This window comes from Trichechus manatus, unplaced genomic scaffold (assembly GCF_000243295.1).
Source record: "Trichechus manatus latirostris isolate Lorelei unplaced genomic scaffold, TriManLat1.0 scaffold00014, whole genome shotgun sequence".
Lineage (NCBI taxonomy): Eukaryota > Metazoa > Chordata > Mammalia > Sirenia > Trichechidae > Trichechus > Trichechus manatus.
The window spans coordinates 26,365,695-26,387,265 of NW_004443950.1; the positions used below are offsets into that span (position 1 = coordinate 26,365,695).

Here is a 21,571-nt window from a genome sequence, read left to right on the forward strand (position 1 = left end):
GTCACCATGAGTTGGAAACCCCATGAAGCAGCTCTGTTCTGCACACATGGGTCACCGTGATTTGGAAACCCCATGAAGCAGTGCTGTTCTGCACATATGGTGTCACCGTGAGTGGAAACCTCCATGAAGCAGTTCTGCACACATGGGTCACCATGAGCTGGAAACCCCATGAAGCAGTTCTGTTCTGCACACACAGGGGGACCGTGAGTTGGAAACCCCATGAAGCAGTGCTGTTCTGCACATATGGGGTCACCGTGAGTGGAAACCCCCATGAAGCAGTTCTGCACACATGGTGTCACCGTGAGTGGAAACCCCCATGAAGCAGTTCTGCACACACGGGGTGACCGTGAGTTGGAAACCCCATGAAGCAGTTCTGCACACGTGGGGTCACCGTGAGTTGGAAACCCCATGAAGCAGTTCTGCACACGTGGGGTCACCGTGAGTTGGAAACCCCATGAAGCAGTGCTGTTCTGCACACATGGGGTCACCATGAGTGGAAACCCCCATGAAGCAGTTCTGCACATATGGCGTCACCATGAGTTGGAAACCCCAGGAAGCAGTGCTGTTCTGCACACGTGGGGGGACCGTAAGTTGGAAACCCCATGAAGCTGTTCTGCACACACGGGGCGTCACCATGAGTTGGAATCAACTTGACAGCAACTAACAGCGAGCTTTTCTGTGGCTCCTTTTAGATTTTCTACATATGGAATCATGTCATCTGCAAACAGATGGTCTACTTCTTCCTTTCTGATTTGGATACCTTTTCTTTCTTGTTCTTGCCCTCCAGGATTTATTTTTAATTAATGACCTAAGAAATGCAGGGTGGATATAGTATGGTGGCCCGAAAATACTAAAAGTTCACGTTTGATTGTTTACCGTTAGTAGCCTAGTAAGTTGTTCTTGGCTTCTTCGTCTCCTCACTTGTCCTATTTATGAAGTGAAACTAGTTGCTGGCATTAAGTACTAGAAGTTACTAACCAGGAATTTTTACCAGGTTTTTAAAGTGTAATCGTAGAAATACCTGGGCGAATTTTTATTTAAACAAAATAACCAAGAAAATATAAAAATAAGGCAAAGACACTATTACCTTCATGACGAGGGAAGGATGCTGCCCACAGGCCAGAAACTCAAGTGGAATTTCAGCTAGATGAGGTTCAGGTGGGACTGGATTGAGCAGGATACTGGGGTAGGTTATACTGGAGCTGCTTTACATCCTCCCTCTGAAAAAGTGTAGTCTCGAAACAAGTAGAGGGGTCCTGGTCCATGTTCCCCCCTCTGTTTGGAGGCTGAGACGGTTAAGGAATCCTCAGTTTGGTGCCCTTAGTCACTGTCAGGGGCAGTTTTAAAAGGCAGCTGGTTAGAAGACTTAAGTGGCTACATCAGAAAGATAGCCGTGGAGGTGCTTCTCCCTGAAGCTCCGGGGCTCTGATGCAGCAGAGAACCTGTGCAGGTCTTCTGGGAGGGTTGCCTACAGCCGAGGTTCCTCCCTCTTCTCCTCAGACAGCTGATCACTGATAACTTTTCCTCCAACTTCAGGTCTAGGGGATGATACTATCAGCATCCAGATGAGACGTGCTGGGATACAAGTGGACTCTCTTCGCCTGGTTTTAAAAACAAACACCAGGTTTGGATAGATTCTTGATTGTTCAAGACTGAAAACAAAACCAAACTCCTTGCCGTCAAGTCAGTGCCAACTCATAGTGGCCCTATAGGACAGCGTAGAACTGCCCCATAGGGTCTCCAAGGAGTGGCTGGTGGATTCGAACTGCCGGCCTTTTGGTTAGCAGCTTGAGCTCTTAATCACTGTGCCACCAGGGCTCCAAGTCTAAGTAGCTTTAAAAACAGAACAGTAAGAAGCCCGTGAAAAGGTTCTGTAACATGAAAGCAGGTGGGTGTACACAGCAAACAAGGAGTCTCATTTTGAATAATATTTGCTGCAGGAAGCAAAAACATTTAAGGCAGCCTCTACTTTGTGCTTTTTAATTATACATACATGGAAGCTGTGAAAAAAAGAAATGACAGATAAGATGAGTTTTGTAGGCAGGCAAACATAGACTGGATAGTTTAAGGAAAGAATATAGTGGAACCAGAAGTGTAATAATTTTCAAATGTATCAGGAGCAGTAAAGAGCACAGTCAGCCTTGTAGAAACTATAGTCAGAATGGAGGATCCACTTGAAATCCTGTCTAAGAATGGGAAGGGAAAGAACAAGAAGTGAAAAAGATGTTATGCAATGAAGGATGGAAAATAGAGAATATAAGGATTTTCAGTCAGACAGGTGTGAAAAGATTTCCTTGGAAGGAAAAAAAAAAACACAAATGGACCTCAGACTTGTATAGCCTTACATGCCAGAAGGCATTTTAGCAACATGTTGGGAATTTTTAAGCAAAACGTTTCTTGGGATTCTTTCCGTACTTAAGATATAGTGTGTGTGTTGGCGTTAGATGGGCACTTATGTACCCATCATGAAAATACTTCTCATTGTTTAGCATCCCCGCTAAGCACTCAAGATCCGTAAATCATGGTATAGGGGGAGTCGTGTTGAGCTTCTAAGCCATTACTACATAGAGGTAGGTCTCTGTACTTGTGAGTATGGTTATAAAACCATGCAAATGTCGTGATTCTTGAAAGAGAAGCTTACGCAGCTAAGTAGAGATGGGGGGAAGAGTTGGAGGAAATGAGTTTGCTTATTTTCCCATCGTAAATGGGGAGACTGCCTTCCAGTGGTCATTCTTTGAGTTGGAAGTACAGACATACACATTCAAAGAAGTTTTTAAATTTTTTTACATGTAACCCACAAGTGTTATTCAAAATAGAAAATGTGTACTCTAAATCACTAGAAAGAAGAACCATAAAAAATGTAGCCTGAATAGAAAAGATAGAAAATAACAATATAGCATGGAAATTACTTTTCCTTAAAACCTTGAAAGAACTTACTTTTAAATTGTCTTTGCTTGGCATATTTCTTGGAAGAAAATTCTTCACAGTATTTTCAGTTTTATGTAAATGATGTGTAATTCTATTATTTTACTAAATATTTTAATCAGGAATGGATGTTGAGTTATAACAAGTTCCTTTTTAGGTACAAGATAATATTTTGATGGAAAGTTTTTCTCCTTTGACAAGGTGATGTAATGTATTGATAACCTATGTAAAAATGGCGTGGGGGTGGTATCTGACCTCCTCTAACTTCACAAGGGGAAAGGAGGATCAAGATCAACAGCCCAAGGCTGATTCCCATGAGGCGGAGGTCAGACATGCCTCCTCTCTCTGCCATCTTTACCAATTCTGACACCAACCATCCCTCACACAGCACTCTCTACTTCTCTGCTGAGTTCAATAATTCATTGCAGTGGCCACACAACTCAGACCATACTCACGATTATGGGGTTTATTATAAGGAACACTCAGGATACAGTTCTTCCATCAGGATAGCCTCTCCCCAGCTGTGCTTGCGGGCATGCCTCTCCCTGGCCCTCAGTCTCTGCCCATAGGCACTCAGCTTTCTCTCTCCATGGACCAGAAAGCCCACCGCACTGTCTCCTTCTGCCGGGTCTCTGCTGCCAGGTCTCTCCTTCCCTGATGGTGGTGGTGGGCTCTCTTCTCTGCTCTGGAATTGGCTCTCTTTTAAGGCAAAACTGACCAATCCCCTTCGGAGGCCACAGTTACCCTATCACACAATCACCTGGGTAGAAGTTACAAGACCATGGCTAGAAAGCCCACACACAAAAGTAATTAATCACACTGCAACCTAATACTGAACCATCTTTGCATAACTAAAGTTAATCCCACTGGGATTTAGTAGATTATTGTGTTAATGGATTTGATTTATTAGCATTTTAATATTTAGAGCTATTCAAAATGGGATTGGTTGAAGTTTTGCTTTGTTTACCGTGGTTGGCTTAGTATTAGGGTTGGCATTTAAAACAGTTGGTAAACTTTGTCTTTCAATTACTCGTATACTCATTGATTGGGTTCTGAAGGCAGGAAAGTGGGAAGAAGTGTTATTCTTTCCTTTCAACATTGCTGGCTGTCCCTGAGATCTGGCAAATATCAGTAGTACTGTAATTAAATTATATATTGCCTCATACGCATGCAAAAGCTGAATGATGAATAAGGAAAACCGAAGAATTGATGCGTTTGAATTGTGGTGTTGGTGAAGATTATTGAATATACTATGGACTGCCAAAAGAACGAACAAATCTGTCTTGGAAGAAGTACAACCAGAGTGCTCCCTAGAAGCAAGGATGGTGAAACTACATCTCACATATTTTGGACATGTTATCAGGAGGGATCAGTCCCTGGAGAAGGACATCATGCTTGGTAGAGTAGAGGGTCAGCAAAAAAGAGGAAGACCCTCAACAAGATGGATTGACACAGTGGCTGCAACAATGGGCTCAAGCATAACCACAATTGTGAGGATGGCGCGAGACAGGGCCATGTTTTGTTCTGTTGTACACGGGGTCGCTATGAGTCGGAACCAACTCGACGGCACTTAACGACAACATATGTGTATATATATGTAACTGTTTAGCTGGGTTTTTTTGAATTAGCCTGGGAACCAAACCACCATTTAAAGCCATTTTTCCTGTAGGAAAATGCGTAGCAGGTGCCAAGTAACTGACTTGAAGGGTGGACTTGTGTGTTATTTCTTGGCTGGCCCTCTGTCTCGCCCTCATCTTTCACTGCCACTGTGATCATGTGACTGTGTACTATTCCGCGGCAGCCACCTGGCTGGTGAATTCATTCTGGCTTCAGTGACCTGGTGCTTAATCTGTGAGTATTTGAAGTGCTAAAGCGTTTTGGTAAACCTAATGAAAGCATGGCTCCAGCAGCAAAGCCTAGCTCGTTCACTTAGGGTGAGACCTTAATTGAGACAACTTCTCTATAGGGAATTAGGCAAGTCTTCATAAGAGCTTACTTTTTTTTTTTTTTTTTCTTTTGACCCAGCAATTCCATTTATAGGAGTTTTGCTAGGAAATAATTACAGGTATATGTAAAGATAAGTTACAAGGATGCACATTGAAGTAGTCTTTATAAATGATAGAGATTTGTAAACAGCCCAAATGCTCAGCAAAAGCGTTTAAACAAATTATGGATAATGAAATGATGGAATATTATGTAGCCATTAAAAATGTTACTGAAAAACACATTGGACACTGAAAGATGTTTGTAATACATTAGGTTAAAAGTCATTTTACAAAACTTGGAGGCCCTGTATGATCCCATTTTGAAAAACAAGTATGTAAGTACACGCACACACATGCCTACACACACACACACCACACACAAAGCCTGAAATTGTACATACCAAAGAGAAGGTAGTAATGATGTCTTAAGGACACGAGATTATGGATGACTGTTTTCTTTTTTATTACTGTCCCTTGGTTATGTGAAATTAACATATATTGCTTCTGTAATAAGAAAAAAAACTTTCTTTTCAAAGAAGGAACAAATGCCAGCACAGAGTATGTAGAAATGATGTCTCCATAAGAAATAATGTATATCTAGAAAATCATTCCAAATGAAATGATAAGAACATGATAATAATGATGAAGCCTTGCTGAGTTTTTAATTGCGTACCAACCACACCAAACCCATTGCTATCAAGCCAATTCCAACTCAAAGCAATCCTGTCGGGCAGAGTAGAACATCCCCATAGGGTTCCCAAGTCTGTAAGTATTTATGGAAACAGACTGCCACATCTTTCTCCCGTGGAGCAGCTGGTCGGTTCGAACAGCTGACCTTTTGGTGAGCAGCCGAGCGCTTAACCACCGTGCCACCAGGGCTCTTTTTAATTGTGTAGTGCGTTCTGTTTCCGGAGGCACTAAATCTTAAGCAGAATAACCAGGTCTGAGTTTCCCTGAAGACTCATTCAGAAGGATCCAGTTGAGTCTGTTCTTGTCACATCTTTTTTCTAAAAAATATCTTGACTCTTGGCAGGCTTGAAAGGAGTTCTTTGTTTCAGAATTCCATGTGCTCAGATGATTTCTGTTGGGTTACTTGACAGATCGTCTGGATATTCGGGCAGCCCGAATTCTTCTGGATAATGACCATTATGCCATGGAAAAGTTGAAGAAAAGAGTGCTGGAGTATTTGGCCGTCAGACAGCTGAGACACAACCTGAAGGGCCCAATCCTGTGCTTTGTGGGCCCTCCTGGAGTCGGTAAAACCAGCGTGGGAAGGTCAGTGGCTAAGACTCTGGGGCGAGAGTTCCACCGGATTGCACTCGGAGGGGTGTGCGATCAGTCTGACATCCGAGGACACAGGTAGGCTGCTCTGTTGAATCTCTGATTCTCTGTCCTGTTTAACTGACCAGAGTCCCGGAGGAGCCAAGACATACCAGGCTGTTTGTAGCACCCTGAATGGAAAGGACTTTTAACAGTACTTATATCATAGATTGAATTGTGTCCCCCCAAAATAATGTGTCAACTAACTAGGCCATGATGCCTGGTATTGTGAAGTTGTCCTCCGTTTTGTGATCTGATGTAATTTTCCCATGTGTTGTAAACCCTAATCTCTGCCTGTGGATAATGAGGAAGGTTAGGTTATGTTAAAGAGGATTAGGGTGGGATGCAACACCCTTACTCTGGTCACAGCCCTGATCAGCTGTAAGGGGAGTTTCCCTGGGGTGTGGCCTGCATCTGCTTTTATCTTACAAGATACAAAAGGAGAGAGAAGCAGGCAGAGATAGGGACCTTATGCCACCAAGAAAGAAGTGCTGGGAGCAGAGCCCGTCCTTTTGACCCGGGGTCCCTGTGCTAAGAAGCTGCTTGACCGGGAGAGATTGATGACAGGGACTTTCCCCCAGAATCAACAGAGAGAAAAAGCCTTCCCCAGGAGGTGGCACCCTGAATTCAGACTTCTAGCCTCCTAGACTGTGAGAGAATAAATTTTTCTTTGTTAAAGCCATCCACTCATGGTATTTTTGTTATAGCAGCACTAGATAACTAAGACAATTCATTAGCTAGAGCCTTTACCCTGATGGTATACCCAGACTAACCCTGACATTTTTATGAGGATGGATCGCTGCTATGCCTCTGCTTTCCTGGAATCCCATTTGACTGTAATTATAAATTATTTATAATTGGGTATTACAGTGTCGTTACATTCATTTTGGCCCAGTAGCGTTCCATGAATAATGACCCGTAACTCTTTAAAGTTTAAAAAGTAAGTGTGATAGCTGGGGCAGGTATGAGGAGGTAAGAACTCTTTGATAAATTTGTTCCACTTGCGGTTTAAGCTTCCTTCTGTAAAGGCTGGTTTGCAGTATGAGTGTGAGTAATAAGGAGAAACATTAGGATAATTATTAAGGCTTATCCTCACACAAGGAGTCCCTGGTGGTGCAGTGGTTAAGAGCTATGTCTGCTAACCAAAAGGTCGGCAGTTCAAATCCACCTGCTGCTCCTTGGAAATTCTGAGGCAGTTTTACTCTGTCCTGCAGGGTCACTGCTATGAGCTGGGATTGGCTCGACGGCAACGGGTTTGTTCTTTGTTTTTGGTACCCTCACACAAGGAGCCCCGGGGTGGTGCAGATGGTTAAGTGCTTGACTACTAACCAGAAGGTTGGTGGTTTGAACCCACCCAGAGGCTCCCCAGAAGACAGGCTTGACGACCTACTTCCAAAAGATCACAGCCCTTGAAAACCCTGTGGAGGCCAGTTCTACTCTGCACACGGGGGGCTGCCTTGAGTCGGAACCGACTCGACAGCAACTGGTTTGGTTTATCCGTGCACTTTGGACACACGTTCTATCAAAATACAGTAAACTGTGAGAATTGTGTCCCGATTAACGTGACATTATCAGAATCAGATTTGCACACTTCGTTCATCCGTTTGTTCTCTCTGGTTGCTCGGATGGGAAGATGCCGTGGGAAAGCACGACCTATCTCTCATGCCTGGAGGCTTAAGGGTTTCGTAGCAGTTACGAGTTGTGAGTAAATGTACCTGTAGCGTGTGTGTAAAGCAACATTGTAAAATCTGGACCATTAAAAAATGTACAAGCCATGAACTGCTTCTAAAAGGATATGGTGCAAAAAAGAAAAAGAGTATGATGCTTTTTAAATATCTTATTTTCCATTTGCTCGTTCACAGGGATCCTTGGCCTGAGGCAGGGATGGGAAACTGAGAAATGTTTTCATGAGAAATGGTTCTTTTTAATGTTTTATTTACTCATATACAGTTCTTACGTATTCAAGAAAAATCATTCCAAGGTTTTTAATCGATGAGCAGTGCGGGGCGCGGTCCGGGTCATCTTTTCAGCCACGTCAAGAGGTGCTTTGTGGCTCCCACTTTCCTGTTCTCCCCTGTGCCGCTAGAGGCTGCCGTTTGCTTTCACGACGCTGGGACCAGTCTGGGAGAAGCTCAGTCTTCTCATTCCAGCCACAGAGCTTTTGGGAGGTGTTCCCTGTTCTGGTGACTTGATTTGCACACTCTGAGTGGTTTGGGTTTCTTCCTTTCTTTTCTTATCAGTAGTACAGTGCTGTGTAAGTATTTTATATGGTGAAATTGATGGTGGGATTTGGAGAGTCATTTTGTGTAATTAAGGATAAGGGCACATTGGTATTGATTATGCCATTGTTGTTACTGTGTGCTATGGAGTCGATTCCAGCTCATAGTGACCCTATAGGACAGAGTAGACCTGCTCCAGAGGGTTTTCTAGGCTGTCATCTGTATGGGAACAGATCACCAGGTTTTTTCTCCCGAGCAGCTGCTGGTGGATTTGAACCACGGACGTTTCGGTTAGCAGCTGAGCGTTTAACCATTGTGCCACCGGGGCTCCTTTGATTATGTGATAAGGCTTGGAAAATTTTTATTCAGTGCCTTGTACACAGCACTGAATACAAGTTAGCTTTAATTATTATTGTGTTATTTCTAAATTCTCAGGAGAAGTATAGATTTATAAACTTCAGTATGACTTTTTATAAGATTTGATCTGATGTTTTTAAAATTGCATTCTAAAATTTTTTTATCCCGTTCTCCACATTATTATTTATGTGGCACAATTATAGGAAAAATGTATTTTTGTATTACACAGTATGCAGTGTCACTCACACCACTTCTTATGAATGTTACCGGGCTTAAACAGGTCCCTGTTGTAAATATTTACTGGTAGGTAGAAAATTTGTTGGCTTTTTTCCAAGTGAACATACTTTTGCATATGTAACTCTGTTATTAAGAGAATTAAATCTAAAGAAAATGAGTTACTTTTCTTTTGTAGAAAAATTCTTTTGTAAGAGACTTTTTGGAAAGATTATTTTGTAAAAGGAGGTTGTGTTACAGTCACCACTGGCCTTTTATATTTGTAAATATAAACTTCTTAGACATACATGGTGTGTATAAAGGCTGTGATCGTTGCCACATATAAGGTATGGATTTGTTGGTGAATCGCTCGATTAAGCCTGATGTAAGATACGCCTTGCTGGTAGGTGCTCCCTGGCCACGCTGTGCCAGACATCTCGCTAAACACTTCAGCAGCCTACCTCTGTATTGTCGAGGCCTTATTCCCCATCTGTCCCTTAAATCATCAAAGCCTAGAGACAATTTTTATTTGGAAACTTAAAGGAAAGGCAAGTGTGAGAGCAGAATGTTGCTGAATTCAGGCTTATGAATGGAAGGTGTGTGTGAGGAGGGGGAGAGGGACAGTAGAGAATCACAGCACGACCAGGGGCTGCAGTCTTTGGGAACCCGTGGCTCCATGGCACAGTGGGGCATTCTGGAAAGACGCAGGGTTTGCTGTTTGAGTCCTGGCCACGTGCTCACAACTGGAGTTCAGGAAAAGTTTTGTTTTTCCTCAGCCGTTGAGTAGGCACGACTGTTCTTCAGCCTTAAAATAACCGGGAAAAAACCGAGCTGCTTTATTGTGGTATTTTCCCTCCTTATTCACTCACTTTCCCTCTTTCCCAGGCGTGGAAGGCCAGCCTTCTGCTAGAAATACCTGTTCATGTGAAGTAGGTGCTAATGAGTTGGAATTAATTTTAAAAACAACCAGAGTTTTTTTTTTTTTTTTTTTAAGATTTAACATGATAATGTGGTTGGGAGATGGGGAAGGAAAAGAAAGGCTTGAATTACATTTAAATCTTAAAGTAGGAAAATAATGGTAATCTGACTGAATGTGGGCCCATTGTTTTTGCTTATATTTTAAGGGGTTTAAAGAAAGAATAGTAGTGTTTATGCTCCATATTAACTAATGCAGCTTCTCATTTTTCCCAGCATTTCTCATTTGGATTTCTCTCCACTGGGAATTTCTCTCACATAAGCCACAAAGTACCTGTTTCTATGTATCAGTTTTTATAGCTTAAATTTTTATATTTAAATTTAACACTTAAATAAATCAGTTCACAGAAAGTAAATATAAAATAACCAATTTTTTTAGTATGAAGTTTTATGAAATCATGTTTACATAATAGTTAATTTTCACTACTTATTCCTTGGTAAAACATTACTTATGATACATTTCAAAAACGTACTTATTGTTACGATGCGTCTCCAATCACTGTTGATGTTAACTCTTTGGAAGTACTTTATCAGGCAGATGTTCAGATAATAAAATCATATCATTGTAAGGACTCCTTGCTTAGTTTTCCAACAAGATGAGCGGGAGAAAATGAACTTTGTTTTCCACATTGATAAATTTTCATGTGACTTGAAATGGTGATGTTTTAAGTAAATTAGCTGCTTCGTTGTTAATCTTCACAAGGGAAAAATAACTGAAGCAGCAAGGTTTGAATACTTCTTTAGTATAGTATGCTAGACATTCCATGGTCTGCGCACTGTCCCTGTTAGAGCCTGTATTGCACACAGCTCTTCTCTGCCTGTCTGGAACTGCGGCTTGTTGGAAGGGCCCAGCCCTGGGCTCCCTCCGTTAGTGTGAGGACGGTCAGTTATGATCTGACTCTCCTCCGAGCCGACCACCCGGTGTCTGTACGCTCCTTTAGTGATTCAGCAGCGTGTACCTCTGGAATTCCCAGTGTGTAACTGTAGAGAGAAAACGTAAACACGGAAGGTATAGGCTCTGTAGGGCTGGGGTTTTACCGTCTGTCCTGCGCTCCTTTCTGTCACTCCAGGACACTCAGCCCAGCGCTAACCACGGTGCGTGCTCTCCACGTGCTTAGTACATTCACGGGAGATGAGAACTCACACAGTTACACCTTGGAAGTCACGCGTTCCTTAACATGAGTACATCCATACAGACTAGGGGAGTAACAGTTTGGAAGACCACTATAAGACCAACAGTGCGGTTTCTTCAGACGTGCTGTATTACAGTCCCAGCTCCTTAAAGACTGTTTTTGTTTTTGAGATCATTTGGATCTCTTCTAAGGCTCATTACTTTTTCCAGTTTGAAATATATGTATACACACCCTTGGTAGAAAATTTGGGGGGGCGGTAAAAAAGAAAAGGTTAAAAAAATCCTTATTTTTCTACCATATAGGTATAATCACTCTTAATTTTGGTTTATTTCCTGCCAGACTTCTTTGAGCAGCATTTTTGCCCCTTTTGAAAAAAAGCAACAGAATTATAATCATACCTTTTCTACTTAACATTATAACATAGGCCTTTTAAATCTATTGCTGTGAATTTTTTGTAAATATTATTTTAATGATTTGCATGGTAGTCCATAAGAGCCTCTTAAATTGAACAGAGATGAAAAATTAATGATGAAATGCCTGTTTTTCTCCCTTCTCTCCATACTGCAAAAGAGGTTGAGGAAGGAGACATCTTATTCCTGATATTTAAATGTCACTGGCAGTGATGGGCTGGCCAGCCTGTGGATCACATTAGATTTGATGTTATCAAGGTATGGGGGCAGAATAGTAAAATAAATGCTTATCATAGGGCTGTAAATAGATAATATTGTATTTCTCTGTAGTTGTTTTTCAAAGCACAAACCATTTTTTTGGAAAATGGAAAATGCTAATATTTTAACAAAAATTTTGAACTAGGTAGATAGTTTCATTGTTTCTGTATATCTTAAACACTAGTTGAGTAGTCTTGACTAACTCATGTATTGTTTGCAACAATTACAGAAAAAGTATGAATTCATATATTTTTTAAAAATTAACATGGTTACTTCAATTTTAGGAAAAATTGCTAGGTAATCATATATTCAGGCCGAGTAATAACTTACTGAAGTGATACATGCTTTTCAAATTCCTGTATTATGCTGTGATGCTCTCTAGGTGTTTAATCGTGAGGAAACAAAACTTGGAAAGACTAGGGTTTTGCCGTCAAGAAACTTACAGTTTGTAAATGAGTACTACTTTCATTTGTTTCCTACCTGTGTAGTTTCTCAGGGGATATTTTTTGCTACGCTAATTTGTTAAGAAATGGTTGTGTTTGGTGATGTTGAAAGAGAACATTTTTATTTTGTGTATTGCTGCGTTTTTCCCCGTCTGATTCATATTCCACAGGTTTATTCACAATATATTCTGTACCTTTAGTCAGTGAATTGTATGCTGCCATACCTTCTGGCAAAAGACTGTCCTGAATGGAAAAGCGTGTTCAAACAAATTTAGCATATGTAGGACATTACATCCTGTATTTTTAGAGTGGTTTCTAACAAAAGTTCTTCTCTTTTAATAACTAGAAAAAGTGTTAAATCTTTTCATTAAATAATCAGTTATCTAACCATGACTGGTTGGATCAGTAACTTTTATTTCCCTTGATGTAAGAAAGACGTGTACTTTCCAGAGAAGCCCCAAGCACTGTCCAGTACATCACACCCGCCGCCTTGTTTAGACTCAGCGTGTCAATAAAAGATAGCAGATTCTGGTACTGGTTAACGTGATATCTGTACTTTGATGTGCTGTCACGTTATAGACATTTCAGCAGCCTGCAGACTCTTTATTTTTCCAGAAGTGGTAATGGTTCTTTCCTTGGCTCGACCTCTAGAACGGTGGTCCATATGTGGGGGTATCACCTGTGGTTGAGGAGCACTGAGGGCCTTGAGTGTGCTTGGTGCTCTGAAATACGCTTGGAAGCGTTGCTTCCGTTAAATTCAGGTGTACTGATTTCTGCTTTTATACTTCATCCAGGAAAGCAGAAGTGGACTTTCAGTAGCTGTTACTAATTATAATTAACGTCCTTTGAAAGCTTACTGTGTGCCAGGCACTGTGCTGTGTGTTTTACCTATGTTCTGTCATAATCCTTGAGGTTGGCACTATTATTATCCCCATTTTACAGCCGAGGAAACTGAGACTTGGGTCAAGTAACCTGACTGAAGTTGTATTCAAACACATGTGTCAGCTGAACAGTGGGAATAGAAAGAGGCTGTGGGTGCTGGCGTGGTTGTCTGTAAATGAATAGGAGAAACAAGCTTCTGTCAGGGAACAATCTTACAGCTCTGTGCCCAGTATCTGCTTTGTAATAAGACCCACTCTTCGTCATCAAAGCCTTCCCTGTCTCTCTAGAGGAGGTTGTGTACTTGGTACCCATGAATAAAAAGTCAGCTTCAGCTCAACTGCAGAGGCAGTAGAGGCCGCAGGCACAGCATTGTTGGAAAGATAGCTTTGTGAGAAGTGATTGGGAAAGGTGTCTTAGAATCACTAGGTCTTCGGTAGTTTACATAGTCAGGGGGTGTATTAAGGGCAGGAAGGCACTGTATGAACAAAGGTTTTTTAAAAAAGCACAGCGGGTATAGTAGGATTTTATCCTGGCTGAAGCAAAACAGGAATGGCAGCAAGTTGGGAAGGCCGGCAGGGGGGAGATTGTGAGGCACCTTGAATCCCAGGCGGGGGTTTGCACCTTACTCTGTAGGTTCTGGGGAGCAGTGGGAAGTTTGTGAGGAATTGTTCGTGCGCAGTGACTAGTGTCTAGGTTTCTGCTTCTTCTGTAGAACCGGTCCTGCCTAGAGTATTATTTTCATCATGACTTTCGGCCTAGAACTGTCATTACCCAAGTTTGAAGTCTGCCCATCGGTGACAGTAAGGAAAGAGAAGGAAATTAATGAAGCAAGAAAGGACCCATAGAGGTTTTGAAATTTAAAAAAAATCCCTTCACTACTGCTCTTAAAAATCAGAGTAATGGTAAATCTCTGCGTTTTCCAGAGAAGTAATTTCAAAGAATGTATTAGTGTTGAGTCTTGTCGCACATCTCGTGTACAGGTCATGAGTGTGCTCGTTCCGTACCGTAAAGGGCAGCGTTCACTGTCTGCTTCCAGTGCCTCGGTCACCTTCCCCGGATGAAAGGCGTTCCCACGATAGTTTTCAAGGCTTCCTTGTCTTTTCACAGGTCGCTCTGTGTATTCTGTCCTACTTTATACCAACCATGTGGCAGAATTGAGGCCTGCTTTGTGAATCCGCTTTGTGCAGATCATGAGCTACGTGCGGCTGCTCCACTTATCGCCGATCAGCTTCCCCTCTGGGCAGTCAGCCCTTTATGCCTGTTCAGAAACAGTGTTTGTTTTGCACAGGGCTTAGGCAGCAAGGTTGTAATTAAACTCAGTAAACCGCTGCTTAAAATAAAGTTTTTGTTGTAAGAAAGGCACTTTTTTTCCACTTTGACAGACAATTTGTTTTTATTTTATGCCACACTCTACATCTGTTATAATTTTGTAGATAATTGTTTAAACGTGATAAAGCAGCCTCTGACATTGTAATGCTCAGCAGAGAACCTGGCTGAACTTGGTTATGCCAGTTAGTACATGTGGGGAGAACATGGTTTGTCAGAAGACCAGAATTAATGGAATTTGGGTGTAAATACTATTAACCCCAGATCCTCTTACTAACCCTAAATCAGTGAACCCAGATCAGTTAATAATAGATTATTGCCTCTGAAAATAAAAGTTTGGAATCTTCCTTTCTTCCCTTGTACACCCCTCCCTCATCCTTTCCTCCCTCCCTTTCTCTTTTCTGTGTTTTGAGTGGCCCTTTGAACCAGTTGTAATCTCTTTGTGAAGATAATGTTGTTTTCACCAGCCCTGAGGCAGCCATTTCAGTATATAAAGAGGGGATTGTGCTAGAGGCAGAGTCTCTGAAAAAGCATGAAAAGCATGGGAATTAAATTCCTAAGGTCCTTTGAACGTTTCGGGATCTTGAAGAGTAAGAACCGTAATTGTGTGACTTCAGGGTAATGCCCTTCGTCTCTCTGAGTGGCAGACATGAGATACAGTTCTTTCAGTATCACAGGGGACTGGCAGCCAGAGTTCACTGGAAAGTGAGGTAGGAACTGAATCAGTAACTTCTGAAGCATCGTCCAAAAACCAAACCCGTTGCTGTCAAATCCATTCCAACTCATAGCAACCCCGTGTGTGTCATAGTAGAACTGTGCCCCCATAGGGTTTTCAGTGGCTTATTTTTAAGTAGATTGCCGTGCCTTTCTTCTAAGGCACCTCTGGATGGACTCGAACCTCCAATTGTTTAGTTCGCTGCTGGGTACATTAACTGTGTGCAGCACCCAGGGACTGCTTTATTACAGGGATTTGCCTCCTCACCTCTCATTGTGGTTACTTCCTAGACGCACCTACGTGGGCAGCATGCCTGGCCGTATAATCAATGGCTTGAAGACTGTTGGTGTTAACAATCCAGTGTTCCTATTAGATGAGGTTGACAAGCTGGGGAAAAGTTTACAGGGTGACCCTGCCGCAGCTCTCCTCGAGGTAAGATTTAGAAAACACCCCCATCTGGAATCGCACTGCGAGACTGTACGTTGAGAGTAGGTGATCACATTCAAGTAATATGTTCATTGATATGGGTTTAGTCGTGGGAAAAGGTTGATACAGACTGAAATCTGAAATAATTTGATATTTAAATTGAAATGTCTTGGAGATTTCTTTTTCCTTTTTTTCTGATAATTCTTCCTGTTTGTGTTCCTTTTTTTTTTTTTAATCAACTAGTTTAACAAAATTTTGTGCATCCTTATTGTTTCAAGACCAGTTATTCTGCAAGGTCGTTACAAAAAACAGCAAGCAAGTCCCTTTCATAGTGACCCCCATTTTCTTCTCTGCTTTGACCTCTGATTCACTCAGTCTCAGGAACAGCGTGGCTGGATTGCTATGTCTTGGTTTTTCTGTTCTCAGCATTATCTATCGGCTCCCGCCGTAGGAGGTGAGAATTTTGCTTTCTATCCTGCCGCCGCCCCCCCTGTACCATTTCTGTACTCCCGTTCTCCCAGTATATTTTGTTAAATCATTATTGAGTGTTTACATTATTGTTGTTGTTAGGTGCCATCGAGTCAGTTCCAACTCAGAGTGACCCTGGAGTAGAACTGCCCCACAGGGTTTCCAAGGAGCAGCTCGTGGATTAGAACTGCCGACCTTTTGGTCAGCAGCCAAGCTCTTAACCACGGCGCCACCAGGGCTCTGTTTCGTTATTCTTGATGATAGAAACGCCTTTCACAGCGGAGCCTGTGGTGAACTATTCTCCTTGTCTTTTCCTGACCCTGTTTGTTCCTGTACATGTTGTTCAGCCTGCTTAGAGTTGCTCCTTTTCCTGTTTCTTCGCCAGTTGTGGGGTGGCTGATGGGTTCGAACGGATGACCTTTCAGTTAACAGCCAAGCGCTTAACCACTGGGCCATCAGGGCTCCTCAAATAAAGACAAATCCTGAGGACAGAGCTTTTCCAAGTAGCTGCCAGACAGGTCAGATATGATGGCCCATTGGATGTGAGGCTTTGGGGGAGCTGCAGTCATTTCTGCCCCCTACAGTGGCTGCTAGGCTTCTGGTTTTCCAGCTCCTTCAGTTGTGCAGCTGTTGGCTTTCGAAGTCCTCACTTTGCCATTATAGAAGGACTTCCTCACACGCTTCGTTTTAGTTCTGTGCTTAAATGATTGCAGTACTTACCTCCTATCCTTTTATCTTTTGTTCAGATGGAAATACCTTCAGATTATTTTTTTCAAGGATTTGTGAGTGGGTTATGTTTCGAGACCTTTTATGTTTAAGAAGACCTTTTTGTCTGCAACCAGAATTTCTATACATTTAGTTCACATATCCTATCAGTAAAAAATTTTGAAAACATACCCCCATATATAAATATGTCTCTGTGTGTGTGTGTGTGTGTGTGTGTGTGTGCGTGTACCGCACTAAGAAATTTGGAAGACAGCTACCTGGCCTGCTGACTGGAAGAGATCCATATACATGCCTATTCCAAAGAGAGGTGATCCAACAGAATGCAGAAATTACTGAACAATATCATTAATATCACATGCAAGTAAAATTTTGCTGAAGATCATTCGAAAGTGATTGCAGCAGAATATCAACAGGGAGATGCCAGAAATTCAAGCTGGATTCAGAAGAGGATGTGGAACCAGGGATATCATTGCTGATTTCAGATGGTTCCTGGCTGAAAGTAGAGAATACCAGAAAGATGTTAACCTGTGTTTTATTGACTGTGCAAAGGCATTCAACTGTGTGGATCATAACAAATTATGGATAACATTGCAAAGAATGGGAACTCCAGAACACTTAATTGTGCTCATGTAGAACCTGTACGTAGACAAAGAGGCATTTGTTTGAACAGAACAAGGGGATACTACGTGGTTTAAAGTCAAGGAAGGTGTGCATCAGAGTTGTATCATTTCACCATACTTACTGAGTCTATAATGCTGAGCAAATAATCTGAGAAACTGGACTATATGAAGAAGAATGCAGCATCAGGATTGGAGGAAGACTCATTAACAACCTGCGTTACGCAGATAACACAACCTTGCTTCCTGGAAGTAAAGAGGACTTGAAGCTCTTACTGATGAAGATCAAAGACTACAGCCTTCAGTATGGATTACACCTCAACATAAAGAAAACAAAAATCCTCACAACTGGACCAATAAGCAGTATCATGATAAACAGAGAGAAGATTGACATTGTCAAGGATTTCATTTTACTTGGGTCCACAATCAACACCCATGGAAGTAGCAGTCAAGAAATCAAAAGACACATTGCATTGGGCAAATCTGCTGCAAAAGACCTCTTTAAAGTATTAAAAAGCAAAGATGTCACTTTGAAGACTAAGCTGCACCTCACCCAAGCCATGATATTTTCAGTTGCCTCATATGCATGCGAAAGCTGGACAGTGCATAAGGAAGACTGAAGAAGAATTGATGCATTTGAATTATGGTGTTGGTGAAGAATATTGAATATACTGTGGACTGCCAGAAGAATGAACAAACCTGTCTTGGAAGAAGTACAGCCAGAATGCTTCTTAGAAGTAAAGATGGTGAGATTTCGTCTTACGTACTTTGGACATGTTATCAGGAGGCACCAGTTCCTGGAGAAGGACATCACGCTTGGTAAAGTAAAGGGTGAGCGAAAAAGAAGAAGACACTCAACGAGATGGATTGACACAGTGGCTGCAACAATGGGCTCAGACAAAAAGTGACTACTACCTGGGAAACACCTCCCCCTTCCCCCTGCTTCACCTGGTAACCACTGATGAACATTAGTCTATGTAGATTTACCTACTCATGTCATTTCATAAAATGAGAACTACAATGTTTGACTCTTTGTGATGGGCTTATTTTGTTCAGCTTAATGTCCTCCAGGTTCATCCACGTTGTTTCAGGAACTCATTTTTCTTTATCACTGAGTAGTAGTCCATCACATGTGTTTACCACATTTTGCTTCTCCATTCTTCCATTGATGGGCACTTAGGTTGTTTCCAGTTTTTTGCTGTTGTGAATAGTGCTGCAGTGAACATAGGTGTGCGTATGTCTGTTGGTGTCGCTTCTGTTAGATCCCTAGGTTATATCTCTAGGAGTGGAATTGCTGGATCGGATGGCAACTCCACCTCTGGTTTGTTGAGTGTCCTGTAATGCACTTTAAAAGACCACATTCATAGTTCAGAAACACTGTTTTATTAATATTCCTACTTTTTTAACCCCAGTGTCTTAAGTTTTTAAGGGAAAGAAAAAAATTACTTCACTTGGGCAGGTCTGACAGACATTTCTAAAACATATCCAGCATTTATGTATTAGATTTAACTAGTACCATTGAAGAATATATTTAATTAGGTAAATGAGTTTAAGATTGCCATATTTTCCATGTATAAATTAACCAGTTTTCAGATAATTGGTAGACAGTAAGATTACTCTAACAAATCCTGTATTGAACCCAATTCAGATTTTCTTTGATGATTTGAAAATATCTTATTTTTATAACATCAAACATTATTAAGTTTTATGAAAAAATTATTAGAGCTTTCTGGGAATTGTATTCTAGATAAACGCTGAGTTTTCAGTAATAGTGTTCATAATTCAAGATTATGTGCAAAGGGTCTTGAATTAGAACTATCTTGTGGAAATTTTAAAAAATACGTAAAACTTTAGGAAGGCAATCAGAAGCAAGGAAAAGCTGTTTATATAGTAAAATTGTGATTGGTAAGTATTTTAATCATTTTACTTCTTTTTTGAATACGTGTGTTAACCCTGTTTATACTAATTTGGTGTAAGTGGAAGTGGTGTAATGATCCTTAAGGCTTAGAACATGCGAAAGGTATGAGGCGCCTTCGTTGAAGTCCTGTGCAGACCTAGCAGCAGTGAGTGGCCATGACTTGAAGCACTTGAGAGGTAACCGAAAGAAGATAGAAACCAAAAAACCCACTGCCATTGAGCTGATTCTGACTCATAGCGACCCTACAGGACAGAGTAGAACCGCCCCCTAAGGTTTCCAAGGAGCAGCTGGTGGATTCAAACTTCCGACCTTTTGGTTAGCAGCCAGGCTTTTAACCACTGCGCCACCAGGGCTCCAAAGAAGATATAGTCTCTTTAATATACAGTTGCTGAGTATTTTGAAACCATAATTGATAAGCTATCAAATTTATCCGATTGAAATAAGCTATCTAATTTATCCAATTGAAGTATTTTAAAGAAGTATTGATATTTTGCTCCTTAAAACAACAAGGTGTTGCTTTAAGGTATGTTTAAAAAGTGAATTTTTCCTTGTGTGTATCAGAATATAGTAGCATGGTAACTTTTACTAGTTTGCTCTTATTTGGAATTCCCCTTTCAGTTAAAGAATTTATACCAGACTTTCCAATAATATTTGAGGAGGAATATCGTGGTTCTTATTTCACCTGCTATCCAAGAATTTCAAAATACTCTACACGTTTACTTTAAATTCCCATAGCAGTTAAGATATGGAGCGTTACCAAGATGGAAGTGGTTCTGCAGGATTGGTGACTTAATTTATGGTCACACAAGGAGTCTTTTATAGATTTAAGAAGAAAGCTTGAAAGGGTAATTTTTGCTTCTTTGTACTTTTAATATGTTTTCCAAATTTTTGACATTGAACATTTTTCATGAAGAAACAAGTATTTAGAGTGTGGAGAGTACGAGGAATGATGCCTGGGTTTCAGCGTTCTCCCTGTTGCCCACGCTGACCGCAGTGAGCAGAAATACCGGCTTTGCTGATGCATTGTGTATGTTTGAACTTAGACAGCTTTCTGTTGGAACTACTGAGTTTGCTTAAATGTTTATTGTTCTCTCCTAGGTGTTGGATCCCGAACAAAACCATAACTTCACAGATCATTATCTGAATGTGGCCTTTGACCTTTCCCAAGTTCTTTTTATAGCTACTGCCAACACTACCGCTACGATTCCACCTGCCTTGCTGGATAGAATGGAGATAATTCAGGTTCCAGGTACTTGATTAGTAAATAAATCGGTATTTGGTATCCTTGTTTTTCAGAGCATAATCCTTTAAAATTGGTCATGCTGTGGAGTTTTGAGTAAAGAATTTGACTTATGAGTATGTAATCTTCAAAGTGCTGAGTCTGGTTTATAACCCAGCTTTTATGTAGATTCAGAGTTTGGAAGAGCAAACCTTTTTTGTCTGTTGTTTTGAACCATGACTGATAAGAATATGTGTATGTTCTGTAAGACATTTAGTTTAGCATTAAAGGATGATAGCTTCTTATGGAAGATAAGACATTTTTCTTTGAAGCAATTTCTAAAATCATAGTTGAAAATTTATTTCTTTAGCCAATGTCTCAAAACTAAAAATGGATCTTCACCCAGTCAGTTTAGCTTGCAGTCTATCAGACTGTGAAGTTTCTCCCATCTCCCTGGGAAAGTGTTACATAATTATTTATTCTCGTTAAGAAGTGGTTCCTGGTAAGTAGCTGGACTTTCTCCTTATGAAACCTCACATCACTTTTATACGAAGTGCGTGGTACTTTTAAATTTCACATTAGTCAGATCTGTCAAATAGTTACACTTTTTTTTTTAACCAGTGTCTTCTCAGCTGGAATGAGTGAAGTACAGTCAGTTAGTTACTAACACTGAGTAAGTCCCACTGTTTTCACTTATTTTAATGGCTTGGAATTACTTTTTCCTAGAAGAGGTCAGATATCAGCATTTGTTAAAATGAAAATAAAGCTGAATCTAAATGTATTTGGATTCTAAATGGAATCTAAATCTATTTCTCATATTAGTCTGAGATGTATTTTTACTATTAAATGAATGATAATTGGATTTCTTAATTATCTGCGAGCCCTACAGGTTCCTGTATTTAGTTTTAAAGTATGAAGTATGGTGGAGTAAAAAAGTTGCCTCTGCATATTTATAAGACCAAAATAAATACATAATTAGACCCAACTGCCTGAAACTCCAGGTTGAGGCAGGAACTCCGTAAGATACACTAGTGTG

The 21,571-nt window shown here is 41.0% G+C and overlaps 1 protein-coding gene across 4 annotated transcripts in view; it reads left to right on the forward strand.

Annotated features, from left to right (window-relative positions):
* The window catches only part of LONP2 (lon peptidase 2, peroxisomal), a 99,657-nt gene that overhangs the window by 30,388 nt on the left and 47,698 nt on the right, over positions 1-21,571 (forward strand). For all 4 annotated transcript variants that reach the window (XR_002823223.1, XM_004371634.2, XM_023726968.1 and 1 more), the window contains exons 7-9: positions 6,011-6,269; positions 15,452-15,593; positions 20,415-20,565. Coding sequence is in view for 3 of the 4 variants with exons in the window: in XM_004371634.2 (XP_004371691.1) it covers positions 6,011-6,269; positions 15,452-15,593; positions 20,415-20,565 (552 nt within the window). In the remaining variant the exon portion in view is untranslated. The remainder of the gene's footprint in view (positions 1-6,010; positions 6,270-15,451; positions 15,594-20,414; positions 20,566-21,571) is intronic.